At 45.6% G+C, this 21,354-nt stretch overlaps 1 protein-coding gene across 2 annotated transcripts; it reads right to left on the minus strand.

Moving 5' to 3' along the window:
* Positions 1-1,257: 1,257 nt before the first annotated feature.
* On the minus strand, positions 1,258-21,196 carry LOC132905497 (uncharacterized). Of its 2 annotated transcripts, none has more exons than XM_060956828.1 (5): positions 20,836-21,196; positions 16,686-17,412; positions 9,373-9,491; positions 6,199-6,292; positions 1,258-5,938 (listed from the first exon to the last, which is right to left on the minus strand). In XM_060956828.1, exons 2-5 carry the CDS (start codon positions 16,899-16,901, stop codon positions 5,771-5,773), a joined length of 597 nt encoding a protein of 198 aa, XP_060812811.1. In that variant the 5' UTR covers positions 16,902-17,412; positions 20,836-21,196; the 3' UTR covers positions 1,258-5,770. The 2 variants fall into 2 exon arrangements, with proteins under 2 accessions (XP_060812811.1, XP_060812810.1); XM_060956827.1 differs by lacking the exon at positions 20,836-21,196 and adding an exon at positions 20,098-20,754.
* Between the last annotated feature and the right edge of the window lie 158 nt (positions 21,197-21,354).

Consider the following 21,354-nt stretch of genomic DNA (forward strand, 5'->3'; position numbering starts at 1 on the left):
GCGATAGAAACTGCGACCAGTTCGCTGTATAGGAAATTTTGACGAAGCTTTAGAGGCGTCGAAATAACGTGTTGCTGCCCGTGTACGTTATAGCGAACACCCGATGTCCCGTCATAGCTTGCAAATGCTATCGGCGCCCGCGTTAATTAGATACTCGCTCCAATGTCCGATAATTGCGCGACAGTCGCTAACTAGATCGTACTCGTTTGAGAGAACTTTTGTTCGCGGTACATTTGCGTTCGCGTTTAATGCATGATAATGACCGATACGCGTTCCATATGTCTTTTGCCAATACGTGGGTATACCGTTTTATTTAGCGCTCATGTCACTTTCCTCCCTCCTCTGTTGTGAACTTTTGAAATTTGTGGAACCGTGTTAATTCGATCATGAACATTTGATCGTTCGTCTTAACCGTCTGACATGAAACGAAATAACAAAGAATATAAAGTAGATAGAAGAAGATTTAAATTGTCATAAAAATCGTCTTTTTTGGTTAATAAATTCTTCGTTTCGTATTCAACTTCAGCACGAAACATTTTTTTGTTTAACTATAAGAATCAAATATCGTGGTGATCGACACACAGACCACCCCCTCTAATAGAGGAGGGTGTAGGTTATTTAGTTATTGTAAAAATTATTATTATTGTTGAAGTGGTCGCCACTTCTAAGAAAACTCTACATTTGGTCTTTAGTTTTCTCAAGCACCGAAGTCATCGACAGCGCATAGACAAAAGATTGCGTCGAAGACAAACCATAAACGGTACATATGCAACATTGGCTTCAGGGTTTTTTCAGTCTTAGGGTAACACTGCTAGCGTGCGGATCTGGACCAGCTCACATTGTATTGCACACTTTGTACTTTAATATTCGCAATATATGTATACTTACAATACCTTACAATTTATCCACGCGTTTCTTTGTATACACACACATCAAATAACCTTAACAATTATCACAGCCGAAAAGCGATTGTGAAACATTGATATACGATAATACAGTATCGCGCGACTGTGAGCGAGCGGAGTAATCTGCTTGACCTTACGTCGTCTTAAATCTTTTGGCTAACCGATAGACCGTTGGTAATTTTGTTGATAATTTCACTCGTTAAGAAACCGCCGAAAAATTTCAGACAGTCCGAGACTCGTTTATTTTCCAGCTGTTGAAATAAGCTTCGCCCCGATTGAATATGCATGTTGCGACAACAGGTTTGGGATATACACGTATATGAGAGAGGGTAGAATAGCGAAATGGCGATCGTTCCGCTGTGCGTAAATGTAACATTTATTTCGGCATAAATTATGACGATAGATACATAGATTAGGTATAAATACAAAATGAATTGACTGTAGACAGGACTGTAGTGAAAATACATCGATGCGTTTGTCGCACCAGTACTCGTACTCGATTCGTTCCGCTTATTCCCGGCAACTATGATCGGCTCGACGACTCGTCGATTCGTCGACGAGCAATACTCCACAGAAATCGAACAACGTGATCGAATCGCGTTAGCGGTGCTTATAGAAAATACATACCAAGTCTCCGATTTTGTGAGCAACAATTTCTCGCACGGCGAGCTAGATTTGATTATTGGCGGAAAATTGCTCTATCCATCGTTCGCAAACGCTACACGCTCGGTACGATGGTTAGAGAAATTTTCGATTTTTGATTTCGTATAGAGCAGCGAGAGACCAGAAGAGGTGCACGTGACCTCACCTTTCTTTCCTTTCCTCCATTTTGATTCGCCATGGGGTGCGGTGGTCGTCGACGACGTCGTCGTTGCCACCATTTGATTCTCACGAAACGACCATGATCTTCGCTAAACGGCAACGATATTCGCTGCTTTCGATGCCGGGGAAAGGGCAGGCTGGTGAACAAAGAAACATTACCGGAGAAACGATCGAGAAAAGAACACGCAACTTTTTAGCACCGGACATTAAGAACGTAACGCGTTCCCTCGAGCGCAGTCGAGTCCATGTAGAATATGTACATGTTCGGAATAGCGGAAGAAAAACGCAAGCCCGCGTGAAACGCAACGATTTGGCAAAATATCGCGTCGCTTGTCGCTACATGCGTCGTCGTAACCTACTTACATCGTATATGTATATAGTTTTTACGAACCGGTTCACGATTAATTAGGATCACAGCCATAGCTTTGAATACGAATACCTCTTGTTCGCATTTTTAAGACCGATACGATTATAGTTAATAATTTGTTTGCTGATAGTCGTAAGATTAAGTTGCAGGCTTTTCTACCATTACATCTCTCTAAAGCGACTACACATTGATTACGAGTGGTGTAGATTGCCGATAGTTGTACAAGTTACGGAACTAGGAGAAGCAGAGCCGGAGGGTGAGAATGAAGTCGAAGGCAAAGATGAAGATGAAGACGAAGGTGTAAGAGGTAGAGCGTTTAGACTAGACAAATCGGATGAGAAGCTTTGAACGAAACCGGACTAGAGGCGAGAAGCCGATTACATTTAGCTATGTACTATGTACTACTACTACTCTACGTATTTGCTGTTTTATGTTGTTTGCAGCGGATCGACCGCATTTACTTACAGTACTGCACTTACTTACTACTTAGCGTACTAAAGACTATGCTTACGTGGCAAAGCTCGACTACCGTGTTTCAAGCGGAATTCGAGGGTATTTCGTCACCGCGACGATCAGTCGTTCGCGATCCGATCCGATCCGAGTCGATTCGGTCCGTTTCATTCGGCGAATCGACTACCGTCGACATCGTGCTGCGGGTTTACGAGATTCTGTCGATCGTTCGTCTCTATCGTCTAGAATCTAGAAAAAATAAAATTTACCTATCGTTCGGACGTGATCGTAAGATCGACGAAGGCCAGAACAGTGGACTCGCCATGGAGACTGCCGAGGTGAAACACGCCAAAGAAAACGGACCAATAGGAATTACAGAATGGGATTTGATCGGACGATGACGGTTCTAATGGCTATTACGATGACGATTATGACGATGATGACGGTGACGATGACGATAACGATGACGATGACGATGACGATGACATTGACAACGATAACGATCACATCAACTTTTCTACGACCACTACATGATATACGTCTACTTTGTTAACTCTTTCTACTTTAGGAGCATAAACACATCTAGCCCCTTGCTTCGTTCCGTTTCAATCGTTCGATAATTTCTCTATTAGGATCTTCAATTTGATTAAGATCAGAATTCGCGATGGAAAAATAACTCGAATCTTACGATGCGTCGTCGTTCGACGATAAGAATCATATCGTTTGTTCGAACGATTTCAAACGGAATCTCGACAGTGGGGAAGATCAAAAGAGACTGACTAGAGACCCGTTGTGCACCCGACGAGGATGGACCGCCGTTTTCGTTTCGATTAGACGAAAGCATGCAACGGTGGGTCGAAGCTACTGCTAAGTAGTTAGGAGGGACCGTGATATCGGACGTATACGTTCACTTAAATCGTTATCTACCGATCTAAATATCAGCTATCTAAATATCGAAAAAAAGAAGCGAACACAGGATCAAGACTGTGTCGATAAGCGAGAATAATGTTTACCGTTTTACGAGCGTGCAGATATCTATCTAGAATTTAGAGACTCGAGAGTCGCCTTCGCCTCCAATCAACGATATCTTATCGTGATAAATCTCGCGGAAAAAATATATACCAATAATAGTAATAGCAATAAATGGAGTAATCTTCGAAGAGCTTGTTCGCCAAGCAGATAAAAATTTAATTTAGCACTTGATTTCGTTTCTTCCTATCAACGTGGCGAGCTTATTCGAGGATTACTTCTCTATTTTATCTGTTTATCGGACGACGAAAGCGACAAAAAGGAAAAATCATGCGCGAGCTTAAATATCTAACGACTATTTGATCGATTCCTCTCCAGTCTCTTTCAAAGGTTGAACAAATCTACGACTGAATCGCCTTTACTTATCAGCGATTCGGACTACATCTAACAACTACAATATCTGCTAGACGAAGCGTTACGTTTCTACGTCTAAACTAATTGTCTACGACCTACGGACATCGATCGAGTTTTCTCGAAACTTTAACTTAGCTTTTAAACGAATATTTGTACGCTGTTTTCGTAGCGATTTTCTATTCGGTGAATCGCGAGTCGACGAGAAACGATATCAGTGTATTTTCCACAGTTGTAAGTTGTCGTTTTGCAAGAAACCTTAACGAAGGAACTTTCCTTGAACAGGAAGGATAAGAATAAAAGACAGACAAGGATAATTTGAAATTTAGTGGAAGGGTAAGCGATCAATCGGTAAACAGCTCGCTCATCCCCGCCGAATCGCGACAAACCATTTGAAACCCTGTAACGCGTAATAGCACACGACTAAATGCCACGTAGAATCATACTGGGTTCGATCGCGATAGTCTACGTTTGGATAAATAGAAGGAGGAACGGACGCGAAGAGATTGTTTACATCCAAGTACGGAGGAAAGAACGAACAGCAATAACAAGAAGGTGAAAAAGCATAACTGAGAGAGAAGATAAAGATAGAGATAGAGAGAAGGAGAGAAAGAGAGAAAGAGAGAGAGAGCGAAAGGTAGAAAAGGAGGAAGCATTGTTCGGTTATTCAAAAAAGATGGTGTCGCCGTAAAATCTTGACTATAGAGACACGAGTATCCATCGAGGTATGTTTAAAGCGAAACTTATCTGGACACGGGCGTTCTATTGGTCGATAAACGCTAATTTACGATCGATTGTAACTTACGTCTATGCCGTTCGCATTTGGTATCAGCTAGATATCGTTGAGCAAAGCCGAAGGTACAAAAATCACCGGGCTCGCGATCATTGAACGCGATCATTCGAAGTTGATTCGGATCGAGGGATACGTGGCGTCGTGTTACGGCCCCGTGTCTCTCTATTCTTTAACAAAAATAAGTATCGCTTCGAAGTTGGGCCGCTACACGACAACGATCCTCGACCCTGGCCAAGAGGATTATACATATGTGTATGTGTTGGGTGGAAGCGCGCGCGACTAACGGGGTAAAGTTTCCCGCGAGCTCCGGTCCTCGGAACGGCACGAGGAGGGAGAAGCTCGAGGAACGGGAAGCGTAGGAAGCTCGATCGCGCGTCAGTAATAACGATGACGATAATCGATCGGTGGACGAGGAGCAGCGCGTGTCCACGAAAGAAGGACGCATAGGAAAACTTATCGCCTGCGAGATTTACAACTTACATGCTAATACTTTGGAAAATGCTTTTCTCGATCTTCGATCACATTACTTTTGTATACTCCACTTCCGTATCGTTCGCCACTAGTTAAAAACTACTTAATTCGACCTAAGTTTAAACGCTACCTTTGGACGTGTTGGCTTTTGCTCGTTTGTCGGGTGTCCGATCGCCCGGTTCTTTTTCCTCGATTTCTCGTATCGCGTATCGGGTATCCTGTGTCGCGTGTCCCGTATCAGGTATCGCGTAACGCAACCGATCGGTCGCGAATTCGATTGCAGCCTTGATCGCTAGTTTTCCATATTTTTTTCGTGAATTTCAAGAGGATCGACGTCAAACATCGAGGACCGCGCTCTTAACGAGATCGATAAGCAACCCACTTGAAAACCACGATGTAATCCGCGTAACGATCTGCTGGATCTTCGATGCGGAAAGCGATCCTTCTTTCCAAGGGAACGTTTGTTCCGGATCGAGAATAAATCAGAAGGGAAGCCGCGCGCGTGATTTGGTTAACACCCATTTCCTTTTACGCGTAGTGTTCGCAATCCCCACACTCGGACAGCGTGGGTGTGGACGGGCACTAGGTGGGATTCGAATCTTCGTAGGCCTTTTCGTAGTCTCGTCGACGAATCACCGCAAAGTGAGTCATTTGGAAAGTGTTGGTCTTCTTGCAGCCACGCTCCAACGTGCCAGTCATACTATAACCCATGTTGAAGTCGCTCGACGACACGTTCGACGTCAGGTACAACTGACGACAAAAAGAAATGGCCAACGTTCACATTTGCTAACATCCGCTATATGTCTAAACTCGCAGTACAGGCGAAGTGAAGGTAGTAACTCTTCGCTTGTATCACGAATTACGGCCTACGGCGTGTAACATCGCGTTTGATAATTCGCTTGCTCCGACTAAAGCATTCGATCATTTCTAGCGAGGAAACGCACACACGTGGAACTTAAAGTTCCGACTAGCGCGATTCGGTTATGAAGAGATTGGAAATTGGTATGTACCTTGAAATCGGGATCAGTGGTCATTCTCTTGAAAGAGCCGATAATATAAAGCGTGCCCGTTCCTGTGTCTACCATTTTTGCCTGAGTGCTGTACCTGAAACAACGTTAATTCGATGAGCAACGCGTTGACCGAACGATACGCGTGAAACGACGATGCGACAAAGTGGAAAATGCATTTTAGACCGTTATGAACTTGTCCGGTATATTAACCACGCCTGCCATTTTTCTGAATTTATACGACGCATAGCATTCGATTAAAGTTTTCGATGGAGACCAGCAAAGCATGCAGCAACGTTTATCCACAGCAAGCATTTGCCTGTCCAAAATCGTAATATGTCGGACGGTACGTGCGTACGGTGCACAAGTATAGAAGGCGAAAGGGATACGGTGAGATCATAAAATCGGACGATGATTAAAATTGACTTCAAAAGTTAATTTATGTATGCGTAGGCCCGGAATATGTATCTTGTAGCCTTCACTCTGGCTGGATCAGTTGATGACCTTAGTTGATACTTTATGATCTCACTGTGTTGCTTTCGCAAGTATCCGTATCCCAACGTCGTATCAAACAAACGGGAGTGGCGATGACCGGCCATGATAAATTAAAGCCTTGGCTAGGTAAATTAAAAGGACAAACATATAGAGCTGGTTGTAGTACATCAACATTTTGCAATTCCAGCTGTTGCCAATTCTGACGGGCAGCTTTGTTGTAAAAAAAACATGCGACCGCTCGATTCTCTGTGTAAGCGCTTTATCGTTTCGTGAATCAGTAATACGATTACCGTCGCGTTTCTCTGCCATGCTTTGATACGATCGTTACAACGTTTTGCTCTTGAAGCGATAAACGCACAACAGATTGAACGAGGAAGTTTACTTTGTTCGACCAGGCCTAAGGTCCGAAAATCGATTATCGAGAACGGTAAGTGAGAAACAACAAGGATCAAAATGTCGTTGCGATAACGTTATACTGACCAACGATGAAAGAAGGCGATATCAAATTAAAGAAATAATTTGTAAAATTTCATTTGCTTCGCGAGCAAACTCTAATTATTAATACCAATAACTTGTAACTTGTGACTTGTAAAATATCACTTGTAATATTATAGTTGGATTAGGGAGCAAACTATCGAGAGGTCTCGCGTATATGTAGTCGAGCGAAATATGTGCAGGGATGATCCAAAGAACGATCGGGGTACATTGCGAATAGGAGAAGAGAAATCGCGAAACGAAGCGTGCCGCTACTTGGGCGTGGAGTCGTACGCGCGAAACGAGCCAAGAATAATTAATAAGGAAAGAAAGGTTGGAAAAAAGGGGGAGGAATTGGAAAGGGAAAGAGTGGCGAAGGAAGGGATTGGACCGTTTTCGGAAGCAGGGGCGAAGGGTGTGAAGAGAATGAAGGATAAGCGAGGAATAGAGCGAGAAGCGCGAAAAAGGAATAAAGAGAAAAAGGGAGAGGGCAACCCTCCCTGGTGACTCGAGGGGCTTATTCCGGCAAGCGCTTCAGCCGGCGACGATCATTAAAAGTTTAAACGCTCTCCATTGAAGTGCGGCGGATCCAACACTCGGTTTAAAATCCACCGTGGCTGGTGCTTTGACTTTTCCTCCGGTTCTCGATTCGCTTCACAAAGGAAAGTTCCGAGCCAGAGCACCCTTTCGATGCTCGAGCTGTCCGCCAAGCTCTACGTACCTACCTACGTACCTACTCGCATCGATTGCCTACACACGCTTCTCCTTGTTTCGCGACTAAAATTTCTTTCGCTCGGGCTTCGATCGCTGGCTACCGTGTTGCACGTCGAGCTGTTCAATAAAACATGAAACGAACGAATTTCAATTGGCGCCGTTTGTCGACCTGTCCCAAACGCGATCGAAACGTCGCGTCGCGTCCGTTGTTGATTTCGCGCGCGACACTTTTGCTCAAGAACGGAAGAAAGGTTTGTCGATCGCTGCCGATTACATTTTTTTACACGTACGTACGTACTATTGTACGTGTATTATCGAAACGAGATATAAAGTGGATGTGTGTGCGGTTCGGTCAGGCAAAGAAACAACACGCCAGTTATATACTGTGAGCGAGGATGCAGAATTTTCGGGGCGTAATCGCGAGCTTTGACCGGTGTCGCGTGTGAACGTGGTCCGAACTTGCAAATAGCGCCGTGTTTGCTTCCCCGTACGAAAGTTGGAAGCGGTTCGAATCGGGGATTCACCGACCGCGGACCGGTTTGTTTGTCTTGACTTAGCGCGGTCTGGCCGCCATGCCGTGGGCGACTCACAAAATTACCAGGTGGAATATTTCGGAAAATTCGCCTCGCGAGTGCTGCCAAGCGTGAGTGTGGCAGAACGATCCGAATACGACACACGACACTGCCCCGTTTGACTTTGTAATTAATTGCACCGTTTTCCAAGGCGAACGCGTGCTAAGTAATTTTCAATGGGATACGTTCCAAACGATAAGCTGTAATCAGAGTTGACCCTGCGTCGCTCGATCGTATGGCTGCAACTTCTCGCAAATCTGTATGTTCAAACGGTAAGTGGAAAGTTTGCACGCAAGTCGACACTCTTGGCAAGTCAGTTTCTCGATTAATTGGCTCTTTCGACAAGTTTTGGAAGTAATTGGCTGTTCTTCGACGGACGATCGAGGATCGAGGGCGACGTCGAGTCGAGCGCTCATTCCACAACTATTTCTCAACTACGTTGACCCTGTCGCGCATCTCGATCCTTCGATACGAAAGGATAAAAAAGGACAAGAATAATGAAAAAGACGAACTGTTGGATAATGACATTATAGGAGAGCCGTAATTAGCGAGACATTGGAATAAGTGGAAATAGGGCGCATACGTCGCGGTGCGTTGAAATGCGTGGAAAATGAGCCGAGACCACAAAGGAGTAGTTCGTGAAAAGGAAATAAGTGGGTAGTGAAATTTCGGATGCATCGTCCCTGTAATCTTCGGCTGGTAAAGTGGCAAGCAGGGTATAGGCATTCCAACCACGTAACCTAAAAGCACGAATTTCCGTTGCCGGCAGGAATACGGTTATGGCAAAACGTCGTAACGATGTACGTGTGCATCGGTCGCGTCCTCTTTTAACGAGTCCGTTAACGTCGTAACAATGGTATTATCGTTGACAACGTGTAACGCTTCGACATCTCCAGCCATCCTGATACCACGCAAAACTCACCTCCTGGTTCCAGCAACTTCGACTACCTTGCATCGACTACGACTCCACCAAAACGGTGTCAAAGTCCAGTAGGAACTGCTCGCGCTTCTCGCCCAGCCTTCCTCCGGAAATAGAAGCACCTGCGGCATACAGAACATATTCGATGCTTTTGCGCCACAAGAGATACGACAGCGGAATGTTGAAATTTCACGATCCAACGAACATTAAAGGCTGAACATGAAAATCGGACGAAGTGGCGAAGAAATGGATCGGAGGGAACAGGGCAAGCACAAGAGAGTTAGCTAAAGGGGGAAAGAGAGAGAGAGAGGAAGCAGAGTTCGTAAAAGGTAGTAAGTTTTCTCCAACGTGCGACAAAGGAACGCTTTGGGCGAGCCACGATCCTCCTTCCGGGGTTAAGCTCTCCTTCACGTTCCCTTTAAACTTGTCTCTCGTGTGATGCCTCACGCGACCGATTTTTTCGTACATTATAGCCGCGATTCTTTTCACGCCTCCTTCCCATCGGTACATTGTATCAACTAGGATAGATGGAATGCAAACCGACACTGTGATTTCTTACGCGTTACGATACTTTAAGACAATCTCGTCGATATGGAAATACTATCGATAGCGTACGAATACTTGGTTTTTTCGTAAAACGAATTTGTAATGAAAAATGGCAAAATTGCAACGAATCGTGGGAAGATAGAGAACGCGAGAGAAAAGTTGATAGGGAAGTTTCTCGCCTGTTCGGTAAACCGATGAAATTGATGCGTTCACACTGGCCAGCGTTGTTTGCTCGTCGAGGTGGATCATCGAAGAAATCAGTTCTGTCGTCTGGCTTATTTTTAAGTTCGAATAACGAACTGCCATCTTCGTAATTTCTCTGGCAACACGACTCGCGAACAAAACGGAAAATACTTTTACGGGCGTTTCCTCCGTCGCGAGCGCCCTCCTTTGAATATATCCCTTCGTTCTTCTCGCTCGTTTTTCCGTAGCTGAACTCGGAGCATCGACCTCGTGTTCCGAGCAAAGGTGGCGTTTATTCGTTCTCCAACTCGTATACCTACGTAACTTGTAGCTCGTAATTCCAGGTATCGTAAGTTAATTTCGCGAGATCTCATTGGGGATATACGACACGGGATACACCCTTCGATACACCATCCGATCCGCGGAATCAGTAAGGGTAACCAGCTTGCCTGAGTACCTTGCCCACTACCTTGCCCGTTCTACGCACACCGGATATACCTACCGGTTAATCCGATAATCCGCTACTTCGGTCCATTGCCTCGTCGATCGCTCTATTCTCGTCTCTGGCTCCACGCGCGTGCCTCGTCTCGTCTCATCGTTCTCCCTTTCTTTGCATCGTTTCCCAACCCTCCCGTTTATCTTTTTAATACTATCTGTTTGTCACCCTTATTTGTCAGCTGATTCTCCTTTCCCTTTTTGCGTGCTTCTTCATATCTGTTCGCTGTCTTGCGTTACACACACACCAAAGCACAGTTCGAGATGTTCACCTCCTCGATTCCAGATAAAAAGTACAATTGTTGCGTACTTCGATCAAATGCACTCATCAGATGGACTCATCTCGCGAATTCGCAGTTTCACGCGATTTAGTTTCTGAATACGATTGGATGCGCAACGCCATCGTGGAATATCAACGGTGTTGTAAGAATAAGAATCGGGAAACTCTCGCAAACTCGAGCAAATCGTGCAAAGAAAAGCGGTGACACGATGTTGGTTCGAGCTATGAGTTACGAGCTATGAGCCACAGTCACGATAATGAATTCGACCGATCAACGTGACGCGTCGAACATGAAACTTAGCGGGTCCAACAAAGTCTGTCGAGTCTCGCGTTTTGAGAAATTGCGAGTTCCCGTTTCTCCCGGGACTTCGCCGAGAAAAGTTTAGCCAGAGAATTGGCGAGACGATGCGAGCGGAATTTTAACTAGAATTCGAAATGGCGAGGAATTTTCTCAAGGAATTTCTCGTTTACCGATTTCTCTCTCCTTTCCGTTCGCAGCTAGCGAAGGCTCGAGCGATCGAGTTCCCGAGGACAAAGCACCGGGTATTTTCTGGGTTAGTTACTCGAGAAAACGGTAGCCCGGTAACGCGATGCCGTTCCGGACGATAAATATACATATACCTACATGTACATCTATACACATGTACGTTATATAAGTATATACATCTACAAACGTGTAGATTATATAGGTAAATTATATATATAATATATATATATCCAAGTACACGTACATATTAGGTTGTACACGGGTACAACCTAGATTAAATCCGGTTCTCTACGAAATCCCAGAAATCGCGGTACCCACCGATCCGTGCGACGCGACGCCACGGTCAGCAATACTTTACACCTGCCACGCTACAAACCTAATTAGATACGACGGGCTTAATCTTGCACGCGTAATGGGGTCGTTGAACGAAACGGGTAACGACCTCTTCTCGTTTCTCCTTTCCTCTTCCCTTCTCTTCTCTTTCGCTCGTCGCGAGTAAGCCGTGGAAGATTTTCCTGCGAACATTCGACTCCATCTCGTTTATCGATCATCGGACCAACTAATCGTAATTCGAATTTCTATCTGCCCTTCCTCTATATCCGATTTGATAAACCGGGCTCTACCAGCTACGTTCCATCAGCTATTCTGCTTCCATTCACGTACTACCCTTAAGAAAGAATCAATCTTCGAAACGACTCGTCGAACAAATACCGCGAAGTGTGCCTCGACTCGATTCCGATCGATCCCTTTCGCATTTACCTTCCCCTAAATTGGGGAGCGCTTCTTTTCATCCAGCCTCCTCTGTAGTCTTCCGTCCGCGATTCAATTTTCATTCGGCAGCACTAGGTCGCCTCCGTATCTCAAATCGGCAACCGTTGGACTATCGCGTCGCGTTTACGCGTTAACAACCGTTCACAACCGTCCTCGTTAATCGTTAAGAAGTTCGTACACAGAAGTAATTAAGCGGCGCATCGTCGACTCGTTAGCGTCGAAATTACGTTTTAGGCAGCCACTCGAGCAAACTTAACGACTCGGCTTTGATGGTCGGTGTCGAGGAAGAAAGAAAAAGGAAGACCCGCTGGCGGCAACGCGACAACGGAACGACAAATTTGTCTACGATCGGTCGATCAGCCGCGTAAAGGAACGTTCATGACGGTATCACTCGTCCTTGGTTTTTGGTCTCTGCGATTTTATGCAAGGCTGAAAAGAAGTGGAAGAAAAATGGAGTTACGATAACGTTTTGTCGCGATTCGATCGCTTGACCATCAGAGGGCCAAGCGAAGAACGGTGTGAAAAGAGACGCAGGAACGTGAAGTAGATAACGGATAACGGGTGATGGGTGATGGGTGACGGGTAACGGGTGACAGGAAACGGGTTACGGGATAGAGTAGACGGGTGACAGAGACGGAGGTTGGGGATATCGTGGGGTTGAAGCGCAGTGTAGGGACTTAAACAAAGGAGAGCCGTTAGAAACAAGTGGCGCCGATTAAAAACGCCGACGCCACTCGCTGCGATGCATCGACAAACACGTCGTGTTTTACTCCAACTTCGTTTTCCTTTCTTCTCGTTCTGTTTCCGTTTTTTACACGCGGTCAATCGACGTCCCGATGGAATATCCGTGCTAACATTTCCACGATTCTTCCCTTCTCTCAATCGCCGTTATCATGTTCGTCAGGCAGTCGATCGTCATCGTGAAAAATCGTTTTCTTGTATTCGGAGGAAAACGGAGAAAGCAAGGAGAACGTGTCGATAGAGGCACGAGAGAAGCTGTACGAGAAATACGGTGAGCAGTACGAAAGCGTAGATAGGTATTCTAGAAAAGCGAAAAAAGAGGGCAAAGAAGTTGGAGTAAGAGGTAGAAGTAACGGGCGAGAGGAGTAAAAGTGGGGGGCGGGGGAGGAAGGAGAAATGCAGCGTAAAAAGTAATTGCGAATCGTGACCGGTGGTGAGGATGTCGATGAAAAAACTAGCCTTCCGTTGGTAACGCGGTAACGTCCTGCGACCTACATCAACGAAAGCGAGGATACATTATTACTATCATCGGAAAGCAAAGCTCCGATGGTGCGACGGCCGCAGGGTGTTTCAGGGTCGGTTGCCATGGCAATGCGCTGGGACAGCCACGGGGTGCAGCCTGGAATATCCACCCTCTTGCCTCTTTTCCGCGATTCACCCTGCTCCCCCAACTCACCCTCCCTCTTTCGCCTCTCTCCGTTTCTCTCAATCCCCATACCGTTCTACCACCTCTCCTGTTCCACGTTTCCTCGCTCCACATCCTTTCCGTCTACCATCTCCGTTCCTCCCGCAGTCCTAACCTCTGGATCCAGCTCCTCTCTGCCTTCCTGCAACCCCAAGCCCCTTGGCTCTCCGCCCCCCAACCCCATTCCCATTCCTATCCCCATCCTTCCGTCACCACGGCGCCTCGCCGCGCCGCGCCGCGTCATAGTCATTCGGTTGCCGTTCCTGCTCCTGCCACACTGCTTCCAATCCTCCTCCCTACCCTTGTTCGGCGTTCTTCCATCATGCGTCTCTCTCCGTATCGTTACCTTTCCGATTGACTCTCTCTTCCGCTACCTACGCTACTTCGTCTAATCGTACTACCAGTGCGCGCTTTATTTCGTCACAGCGGATATCATCCGGTCGCATGCTTTGTCTCGTTGTCGAGGCCGTCACGATCGATCACGCGCGAGACCAACGTATAGCAAGAAAGATACAAGTATAAATATAGTTTTTGGCAAATTCGTACTATGAAAGAAAAATCTTGTACTTTTTGACGTAGGAACCTTGTTTTCCCTTATATAAGCACGATATTACCTGGGATAAAAGAGTAATCGATTCGCGTGCTCATCGAACGAAAGAGGAAGAAAGGAATAGTATCGTAGAAGGACCCTAACTCTGGTTCTCGAACTCTGTTCGATTTCTAGCCTAACCCACGCTATCCTACGAGAAAGAATCGAGATGTTCCTTTGCCGCCGTTGGTTTTTCACCCAGCCGAAAACTCCTCCGCTGGTTGGACCGTTATCGGAGCTATGCAACGTTCCTTGGCTCGAGAACAAACCAGTCTTTTCGAGTCTAGCGGTTTCATCGATCTCGATACCGCATTCGAACCCGGCTGTTTCTTCCTTTTTCACACACGCATACACATACACGTTCGAAATATCGTCCCTCCAATGTTTTTCGTTTTGAAACAAGAAAAAACTGATCGTATTTTTAGCAATTTTAAATACCCACTATCGTCTTCAAACGATTATTTATCGTATTTGGAGATGGATGTTTTGTAACGCTCGTTTTAACGTATCCTATGACACAGGATAAGTCGATACGAAGAACGAGGATCCAAAGCATTTCATTTTCTCGTTGTCTCGAACGAAATAAACTCCGCCGGACGAAACTACAAGTCCTGAAGCTTGTCTGCCGTTTATCATCCACGCGATCGTTTGTGGCAAAGCGGAACGGAACTGTGGCCATTTTCAAAGCAAAGCACGGCATACCAGGACGACAAAAACTACGGGAAAAAACGATAGAGAACCGATAAATGATTTTCCCTTTTTCCATGTATTCGAGATCGGTCGATTCAGTCAAAATTAAATGCGAGGAAGACGGAGAAGCTGAGAGAAGATAAAACAAGAGCCGATGAATTCATAAATAGAAGCAATAGCTTTTGCGACGAGGCCATGTTTTTTCCAACCTTTTCCTCCTTCTGAAAGATTCCGTGACCTTTTCCTTTCGTCGGTCCGGCGCAGTCTCGCATAAAAAGGGAAAGCTGCGGCGGACGAAACGAAACCCTTTCATCCGGGATATCTTTAATCGTGCCGACATAAAGAACGTCTGCGACACTGAAAGTCAGAGAGGTCACCGCCTAGGCCATTCATCGTGCTAGACAATGTTGCCTTTTATCGAAGCTCAACCGCGCGGAGACCTGTGCGTCTGTACACGCGAATACGCATACCTTTTTCTTCCCTTTTATCCGTATTTGTCGCTCTCCTTGGACGATCCATGTCTCTCCAAGCGAAAGTATGTAGCTCAAAATAGAACTTTAACGACCGAGCACAGAAATTATTTGGAGGTTGACGCGAATTTTCGTGACTACGCGACGCGTCGTCATCGTCGTCGTCGTCGTCGTCGTCGTCGTAACTCGTGAGATCTAAAGACGAAAGGCGGCTGTTTGGTCGCATCAGGTTACTCAAAAAAAGAGACCGTCTCTCGTTAAATGAAAAGTCGGAGGGCACTTCTGCTTGAGGAAGTCTTTAATATGCAGATAACGAAATTAGCCAAGGAAATCATACTCATCCATATTCAAAACATTCGCTAGGAAGAATTACCATCCAACTGGATTACGGATTGCAGACATGAGATTGGATTGACCGGTCGTCTTGCGATTTCCCCGCCGTGCGTGTTCATTGTCGCGTATAAACGAACGTTCCGGTGCGGGATTTTATCGCGACATACAGCAACGATATGTCACGACGTATAAGACGAGAAGAAAAGTTTGGCTGCGAACAATTTTCGGTCGACCAAGGCTAAACAGCTGACGCGATAAGATCGAAAATATAATCTTTCGTCGGATGATTCGATGTGATATTTTACGGGCGATCGTGGATCGGAGTAACCCCTCGTAAAAATACGCCGGATGTTCTTTTCTGGTTCGAACGCGATCTCTCGTTTCCCTCGCAGAGAGGAAAATTCGATTCGCCATGAATCGAAAGAATGCTGGCCGTTTGTATGCGCGAGACAAGATTCGAAAGGTGGAAAAGAGGGAATAGGACAGAAGGAAGGTAATAAATGAACGCGATGAATAATAACTTGGTTATTGAAAGAAAATTCCGGCCGATACGAGTTTTGAAACTCCGAAACATTAGCCCAGTTCCACGAGCAACACGGCTAAGGGACCGACTTTCCTTTTCCCCCTGGCTTTCTTTTCTTCTCTCTCTTTCGCGTTTCGTCTTCTCCGGGGCCGAGTTCTCCGAGTATACGCTTCGGCTGGCGTTACCGATGAGCCAACCTACCAACCTCCCGGCCTCCGTACTTGCCTCCATGCCACGTCCGCATAATGGCTATTCAGATAGCGAATCGATTTATTTCCCCAGGGACTTTCGGATACTTGGAACCTTTCTCGTCCTGAACTTGGAACGGATCTTTCACCATTCTCTGTTCTCCGAACTCCGAAAACTCTTACCGGGCACCGTAAAAACATCATTTTGCAAGAACTGAATTTTCTCTTTGCTTCGAACCAAATGAAATCGTGAAGGAGATATTTGTTCGTATCTTGCGAGTGATCGTAACAACTCTTAAGGCGTAGAAATGACTATAAAAAAGACATCCGCTTACCTTGTTTGGATATCCGTTGTATCGGAGAAGCTTCTTGCAGCATTTGCCGCGATTTTCGTAATAAAACATCTGGACCATTTCTGCGCGATCGGTGGCCGCGCTGACGGTGAACGGCGCACCGTCGGTTCCGAAGCTCCTCGAAGAGGAGGCCGACTGCTGCTGGGCCGGTGATTCCCGGCGGCCGATCGGCACGCACGGGCACCACCCCGAGACCATCACACCGATCGACCCGGATCCAGCCCGATCCACGTCTTTATCCTTCGCCTACCGCGATCCTTCCTTCTCGCGCGGAATGTTGTTTCTCATCATTCCCCCCCCCCCTTTTCTCTGCTTTTCCTTCTCCTTCTCTTTTTATCCGTTTCGCACTTTACTTCCCTTCTTCCCCTTTCAGTTTCACCCTTCTTTCCCCTCCTTCTTTCAATTCTTCTGTTCTCCTCCGTTAGCCTCTTAGTTTCGCGGTTTATCGCCTTACAGCTAATTTTTCGCAGTTCTTTGGCACTTCTTCCTTGAATAAATACTTTAGAACAAACTTCGTTGGCATTGACGTTATTTCCTCGTCTGTGCGTTCATTGTCGCCGCCTTCGAGATTGCTTCTGCCGTTACTGGTGCTGTTACTCTTGCTATCGCCAATGTTGTCAACGTAACCGTTGCTACCGACGTCGTAACGATGAAATTTTGTTGCTTTCCTTGGTATTATCGATCCCTGCCACCTTTCGTTACACGCAACCTGAAAAGATCGATACGTTTTTAGAATACCTACGGGAATGTAGAAATTAAAAATTCGTTTCCATTAGATACGAATTTTGACAAATAATTGGCAAGTGTTCAGGGTATTGTCCGATACGAATATGTATTTTCGACGAATCTCTGTTCGAGAGAAGAACCTTAGGGGAAAAAAAGCAACGTCCGGAAACGACATCGAGACGATACCTTACGCGAGTCCATTGATCCTCCCTTTTACTAGAGAAGGGTATACGAAGGGATTCGATTACGTTGGTAATCTGTAAACCTGCCATCTGGTAAAATTTTTTGCTGACAGAAGTCGAGGAAACTGATAAAATCGATCGTTTGATTATATAATATATTACATGAAACTAATATCGAAATCGATAGAATTCGAGGCATATTGTGAATTCTAAGAAAAGTACGAAGAGAATAAAAAATGATTCTGTAATAATGCTAGGCTCATAAATCGGTTTAATAAGTTCGTTATATCGAATACGTTGTTTTCTAAAAAAAATTGAAGTTCGACCACGCGGCAATAGCGGCAGCGCAAACATGAAAAAAACTGCACGCGCGAATTTGCAATTCATGAGAGGTGCCGACGGTATTTGTCGTCGGCGAAGCAGCGATATTTGCAGGACACGCTAGGCGACCCAGTTCAAGGATGGAGCCTAGCGCCTAGTGCGTGGTACCTTGCGACTTTTATTTCCTTTCCTCTCTCTCTCTCTCACCCTCCCCCCTCTCTCGCCCTCTACTCCCTCGCGACCGACTTGGTGACGTACTCGTACTACTTATACAGTTCACACGTACCTTTGGAACCTTTCTTGCACGAACTTTCGTGACAGGCAGGAACCGCTTAAATTTAAAAACGGCAGATTTTAAAGGAGCAACAAGAAGCGAACACGAGTTTGCAAAACTACGTTTGCAAATTTATTTCGATAAAGGTAACGATAGTTTACCTCTAATTACGTTCGGAATAAAAACCTGACGTACCGTTTTGACGTTTCTAAATATGAAACCGTTTTATGTTTTTCGAAGAACCTTTTCACATTTACTTCCCTGTCCTTTCTCGTCTTGTCTTTCTTCTATCTTACTTATTACATCCTACTTATCTTTTATTCGATGGGAATTCGTGAAAATTTATACATGACGGTACGATGAGCCGGACGTTCATCGACCGCGAAAAACTATCCAAGTGTTTTATACGGAGCTTTCGATAGAGAATGACCGATTGGCCGGTGCAGCGATGCATCGAAGGGACAGAGCGGGGCGGATGCAGCGAAATGGAAACCGCAGGTTCGGCGAACTCCCGGAAAATCGGAGGGAAACTCGCGCATCTGACCGGTTTGTACGCGTCCAGTTTTACCAGAAACCGTGAATCGGTATCGGTATCGATATCGAACGATGCGGTTTTATTCCCGCTGGAACCGAGAATCTCCGGCAGAAAACTCGACCTATCTTTTTAAATTTTCAAACTCGGCTCACCTACGCAAACGCGACATTGCCATGGAAAAATGTTCATTGCATGCGACAGCAGTAAGCATCGAATTCCCCTGGCAAACGTCATTCCCTTTACGTGTGTTACGTATGATCGTCATTTTAATTCTTTTTCCGTGATTACGAGTTCGTTCTTCGATTTCGTTCCCGCATGGTTCTTAGGAAGACAAAATACAGATAGGAAAAAAGAGAGAACAGTTGGTTTCGTTTTTATTGAAAATTATTACAATTTCCGTCGTTCAAGTTTTTCCTGGATTTCTTGGCGCCGAGCTAGTACCATAAACGGGTACGCAAACATCTATGCGATCACCGGATTACGAGGCGTAAATTTATCTTCAAATTAGTAAGGTAAACTGTCTGTTGCTGAGTTCAAAACGATCAAATTAGTATTACAATACTATAGGAAATTGCACAAATTTTCGATGTAAATAATCTTTTTCTCGATAATCGCGAAAGCACGGTATATTTTTACATTTTAAATTTGTTTCTGCGTCTTAATTAGATTCGTATTAAAAACTTGAAGACATTTGGTCGAGGCAAGTTTACACTTATATATGCATATACACGCGTAACAAATTATTAGAAGAAAAGTCTGTCCCTCAAAAGTGTTTTCTTTATGATACAATTTTTGCGCGAGCAAAATCCTAACGTATAGAAGTCGAAGAGAATAAAAATCACAGCGGCATTTTTCTCGAAGCAAATGATTTCGCGTAATTACAACCATTCTAAAAACGCACTTTAAAGTCGCGCTGTAGACGTCAATGAACGATTCTCGTTAAAAATTGTACGCCAAGCTTTAAACGATTTCGTCGATCGTTACAAACGCAACAAACGATTTAATCGTGGGAAAACAGATGAAAATCATTGTGAAACGAATGTGAAACGCGTGTAAAAAAGCTGAAAGTTTCACGAAAAATGTCGAATCAACGTTCCATTGTTAGTACGATTTAAAGTAAGCGATCCAATCGTCGCCAGGTTTGCTCGTATGGATTTGTTTAACAATCAGCCAGCGGCACGAGAACAACGGAATAACGCAACGGTCAGTGGCCAATGGTCAAGGATCAACTGTCGATTCTTGACGTCCGTAACACGTACCGACTCTCTCATCATCCATCAAAAAACACCAACTACATTTTCTAGCAGAGTGAACGCGCATAACAACGAGAAAACGCAATCGTAGCGATGGACCTACCTTGACACGAAGGTGGTCGATGCACGGCTCTCGATCAAGTCCGTAGCAAAAAATCCAACATTGTAGCGTTCATGGTTTTTGGGAGAAATTCAGCCTTCAACATTCGCTTCTATCGCGTCGTGTGAAATGGCACGAGTCATGGGAAACAAGCAAGAAAATATAAGACGATGCGTGAGAAACGGGGATGCGAATAGAAAGAAAATGGTTCGTGGTAGAGAAAACAGGCTAAGCACGAAAGAGAATGGGAGTGGGAGAAAGAAGGAAAGAAATGAAAAAACAGAAAAAGACAGTGTGTATGTAAGAGGTGGAGATGAACAGAGAGAAAAAGGGGGAGGAAATAGATTATCGGAGGTATGGCGAGATTTTTCGATGGGATAAAGAGGGAAAAATTAGGTTTGGTCGCGTGATCAGTATCGATAGGCAACTGGGAGAACTGGGAGAACTGGAAGAGGAAAAGAGGAAGAGAAAAGCGAGGAGCGCGCGCGTTCGCGCAATCGAAACAAAAGGAGAAAACGCGACTCTCGAGACGGCGAGCGAACGCGAACTAAGAGGGGCACGGGCTCGTCGGCTCGTCGGCTCGTCGCGCTCGACGTCGCGCTCGACGACGAGCGGCGCTTCCTTCGTTTCGACGGCGCAGGACAGACTGAGAACTCGCCACCCGTTGACCGGCCGCCACCACCGAACTCACTAAACCCCACACCCCCACCTAACTCTCTTATCCGTCCCTTCCTGGCTTACCGTTCCGTTCCGTTCCGTTCTGTTCTCGTTCTCTTCCTGTTCTGTTCTGTTCCATTCCGTTCCGTTCCGTCTCGTTCTATTCCCTCCCCCTCTCTACCCTTCTATTCCCTTCACTCCGAGCCAACACGCGTGCCTTCCTTCCTTCCGCTCTTCCCTTCCGTGCTCTCTCTTCCGCCGTTCAGCTCTTCCTTTCGACGCTCCAATTCCTCGCTCAACACCGACCATTCGATTTTCTTTCCTTCCCTCTCCTTTCTTTTCTTCGTTCTATTTCTTAACGCGATTCTTTCCCTCTTTTTTCGGGCTGTCTTTCTGGAATGCGCCCTCGGAAGAAGCAGCGACTCGTTAACCGAGCGAAACGCGATACGACGCGACAGGACACACGTTACAAGACGATGTGCCATGGAAAACAAGGGGATGCTTCTATTCGCGGTCCATGTGTGGATCGGGACGCGCACGCGCTTCCATAAATCTCTCTGTGAAGTCCACGAGCCGCGTTTCGGACGTTCGTCCGTGCGTTAC

This window comes from Bombus pascuorum, chromosome 3, assembly GCF_905332965.1.
Source record: "Bombus pascuorum chromosome 3, iyBomPasc1.1, whole genome shotgun sequence".
In the NCBI taxonomy this organism is placed as follows: Eukaryota; Metazoa; Arthropoda; class Insecta; order Hymenoptera; family Apidae; genus Bombus; species Bombus pascuorum.

Bases quoted from the DNA above. Each gene is read 5' to 3' on its own strand.
- LOC132905497 (XM_060956828.1), bottom strand. From the start codon at position 16,901: ATGGTCTCGGGGTGGTGCCCGTGCGTGCCGATCGGCCGCCGGGAATCA. The intron at 9,492-16,685 runs GTAAGCGGATGT...TGTATGCCGCAG, and splicing joins ACAACGGATATCCAAACAAG to GTGCTTCTATTTCCGGAGGA. The intron at 6,293-9,372 runs GTGAGTTTTGCG...ACGTTGTTTCAG, and splicing joins GAAGTTGCTGGAACCAGGAG to GTACAGCACTCAGGCAAAAA.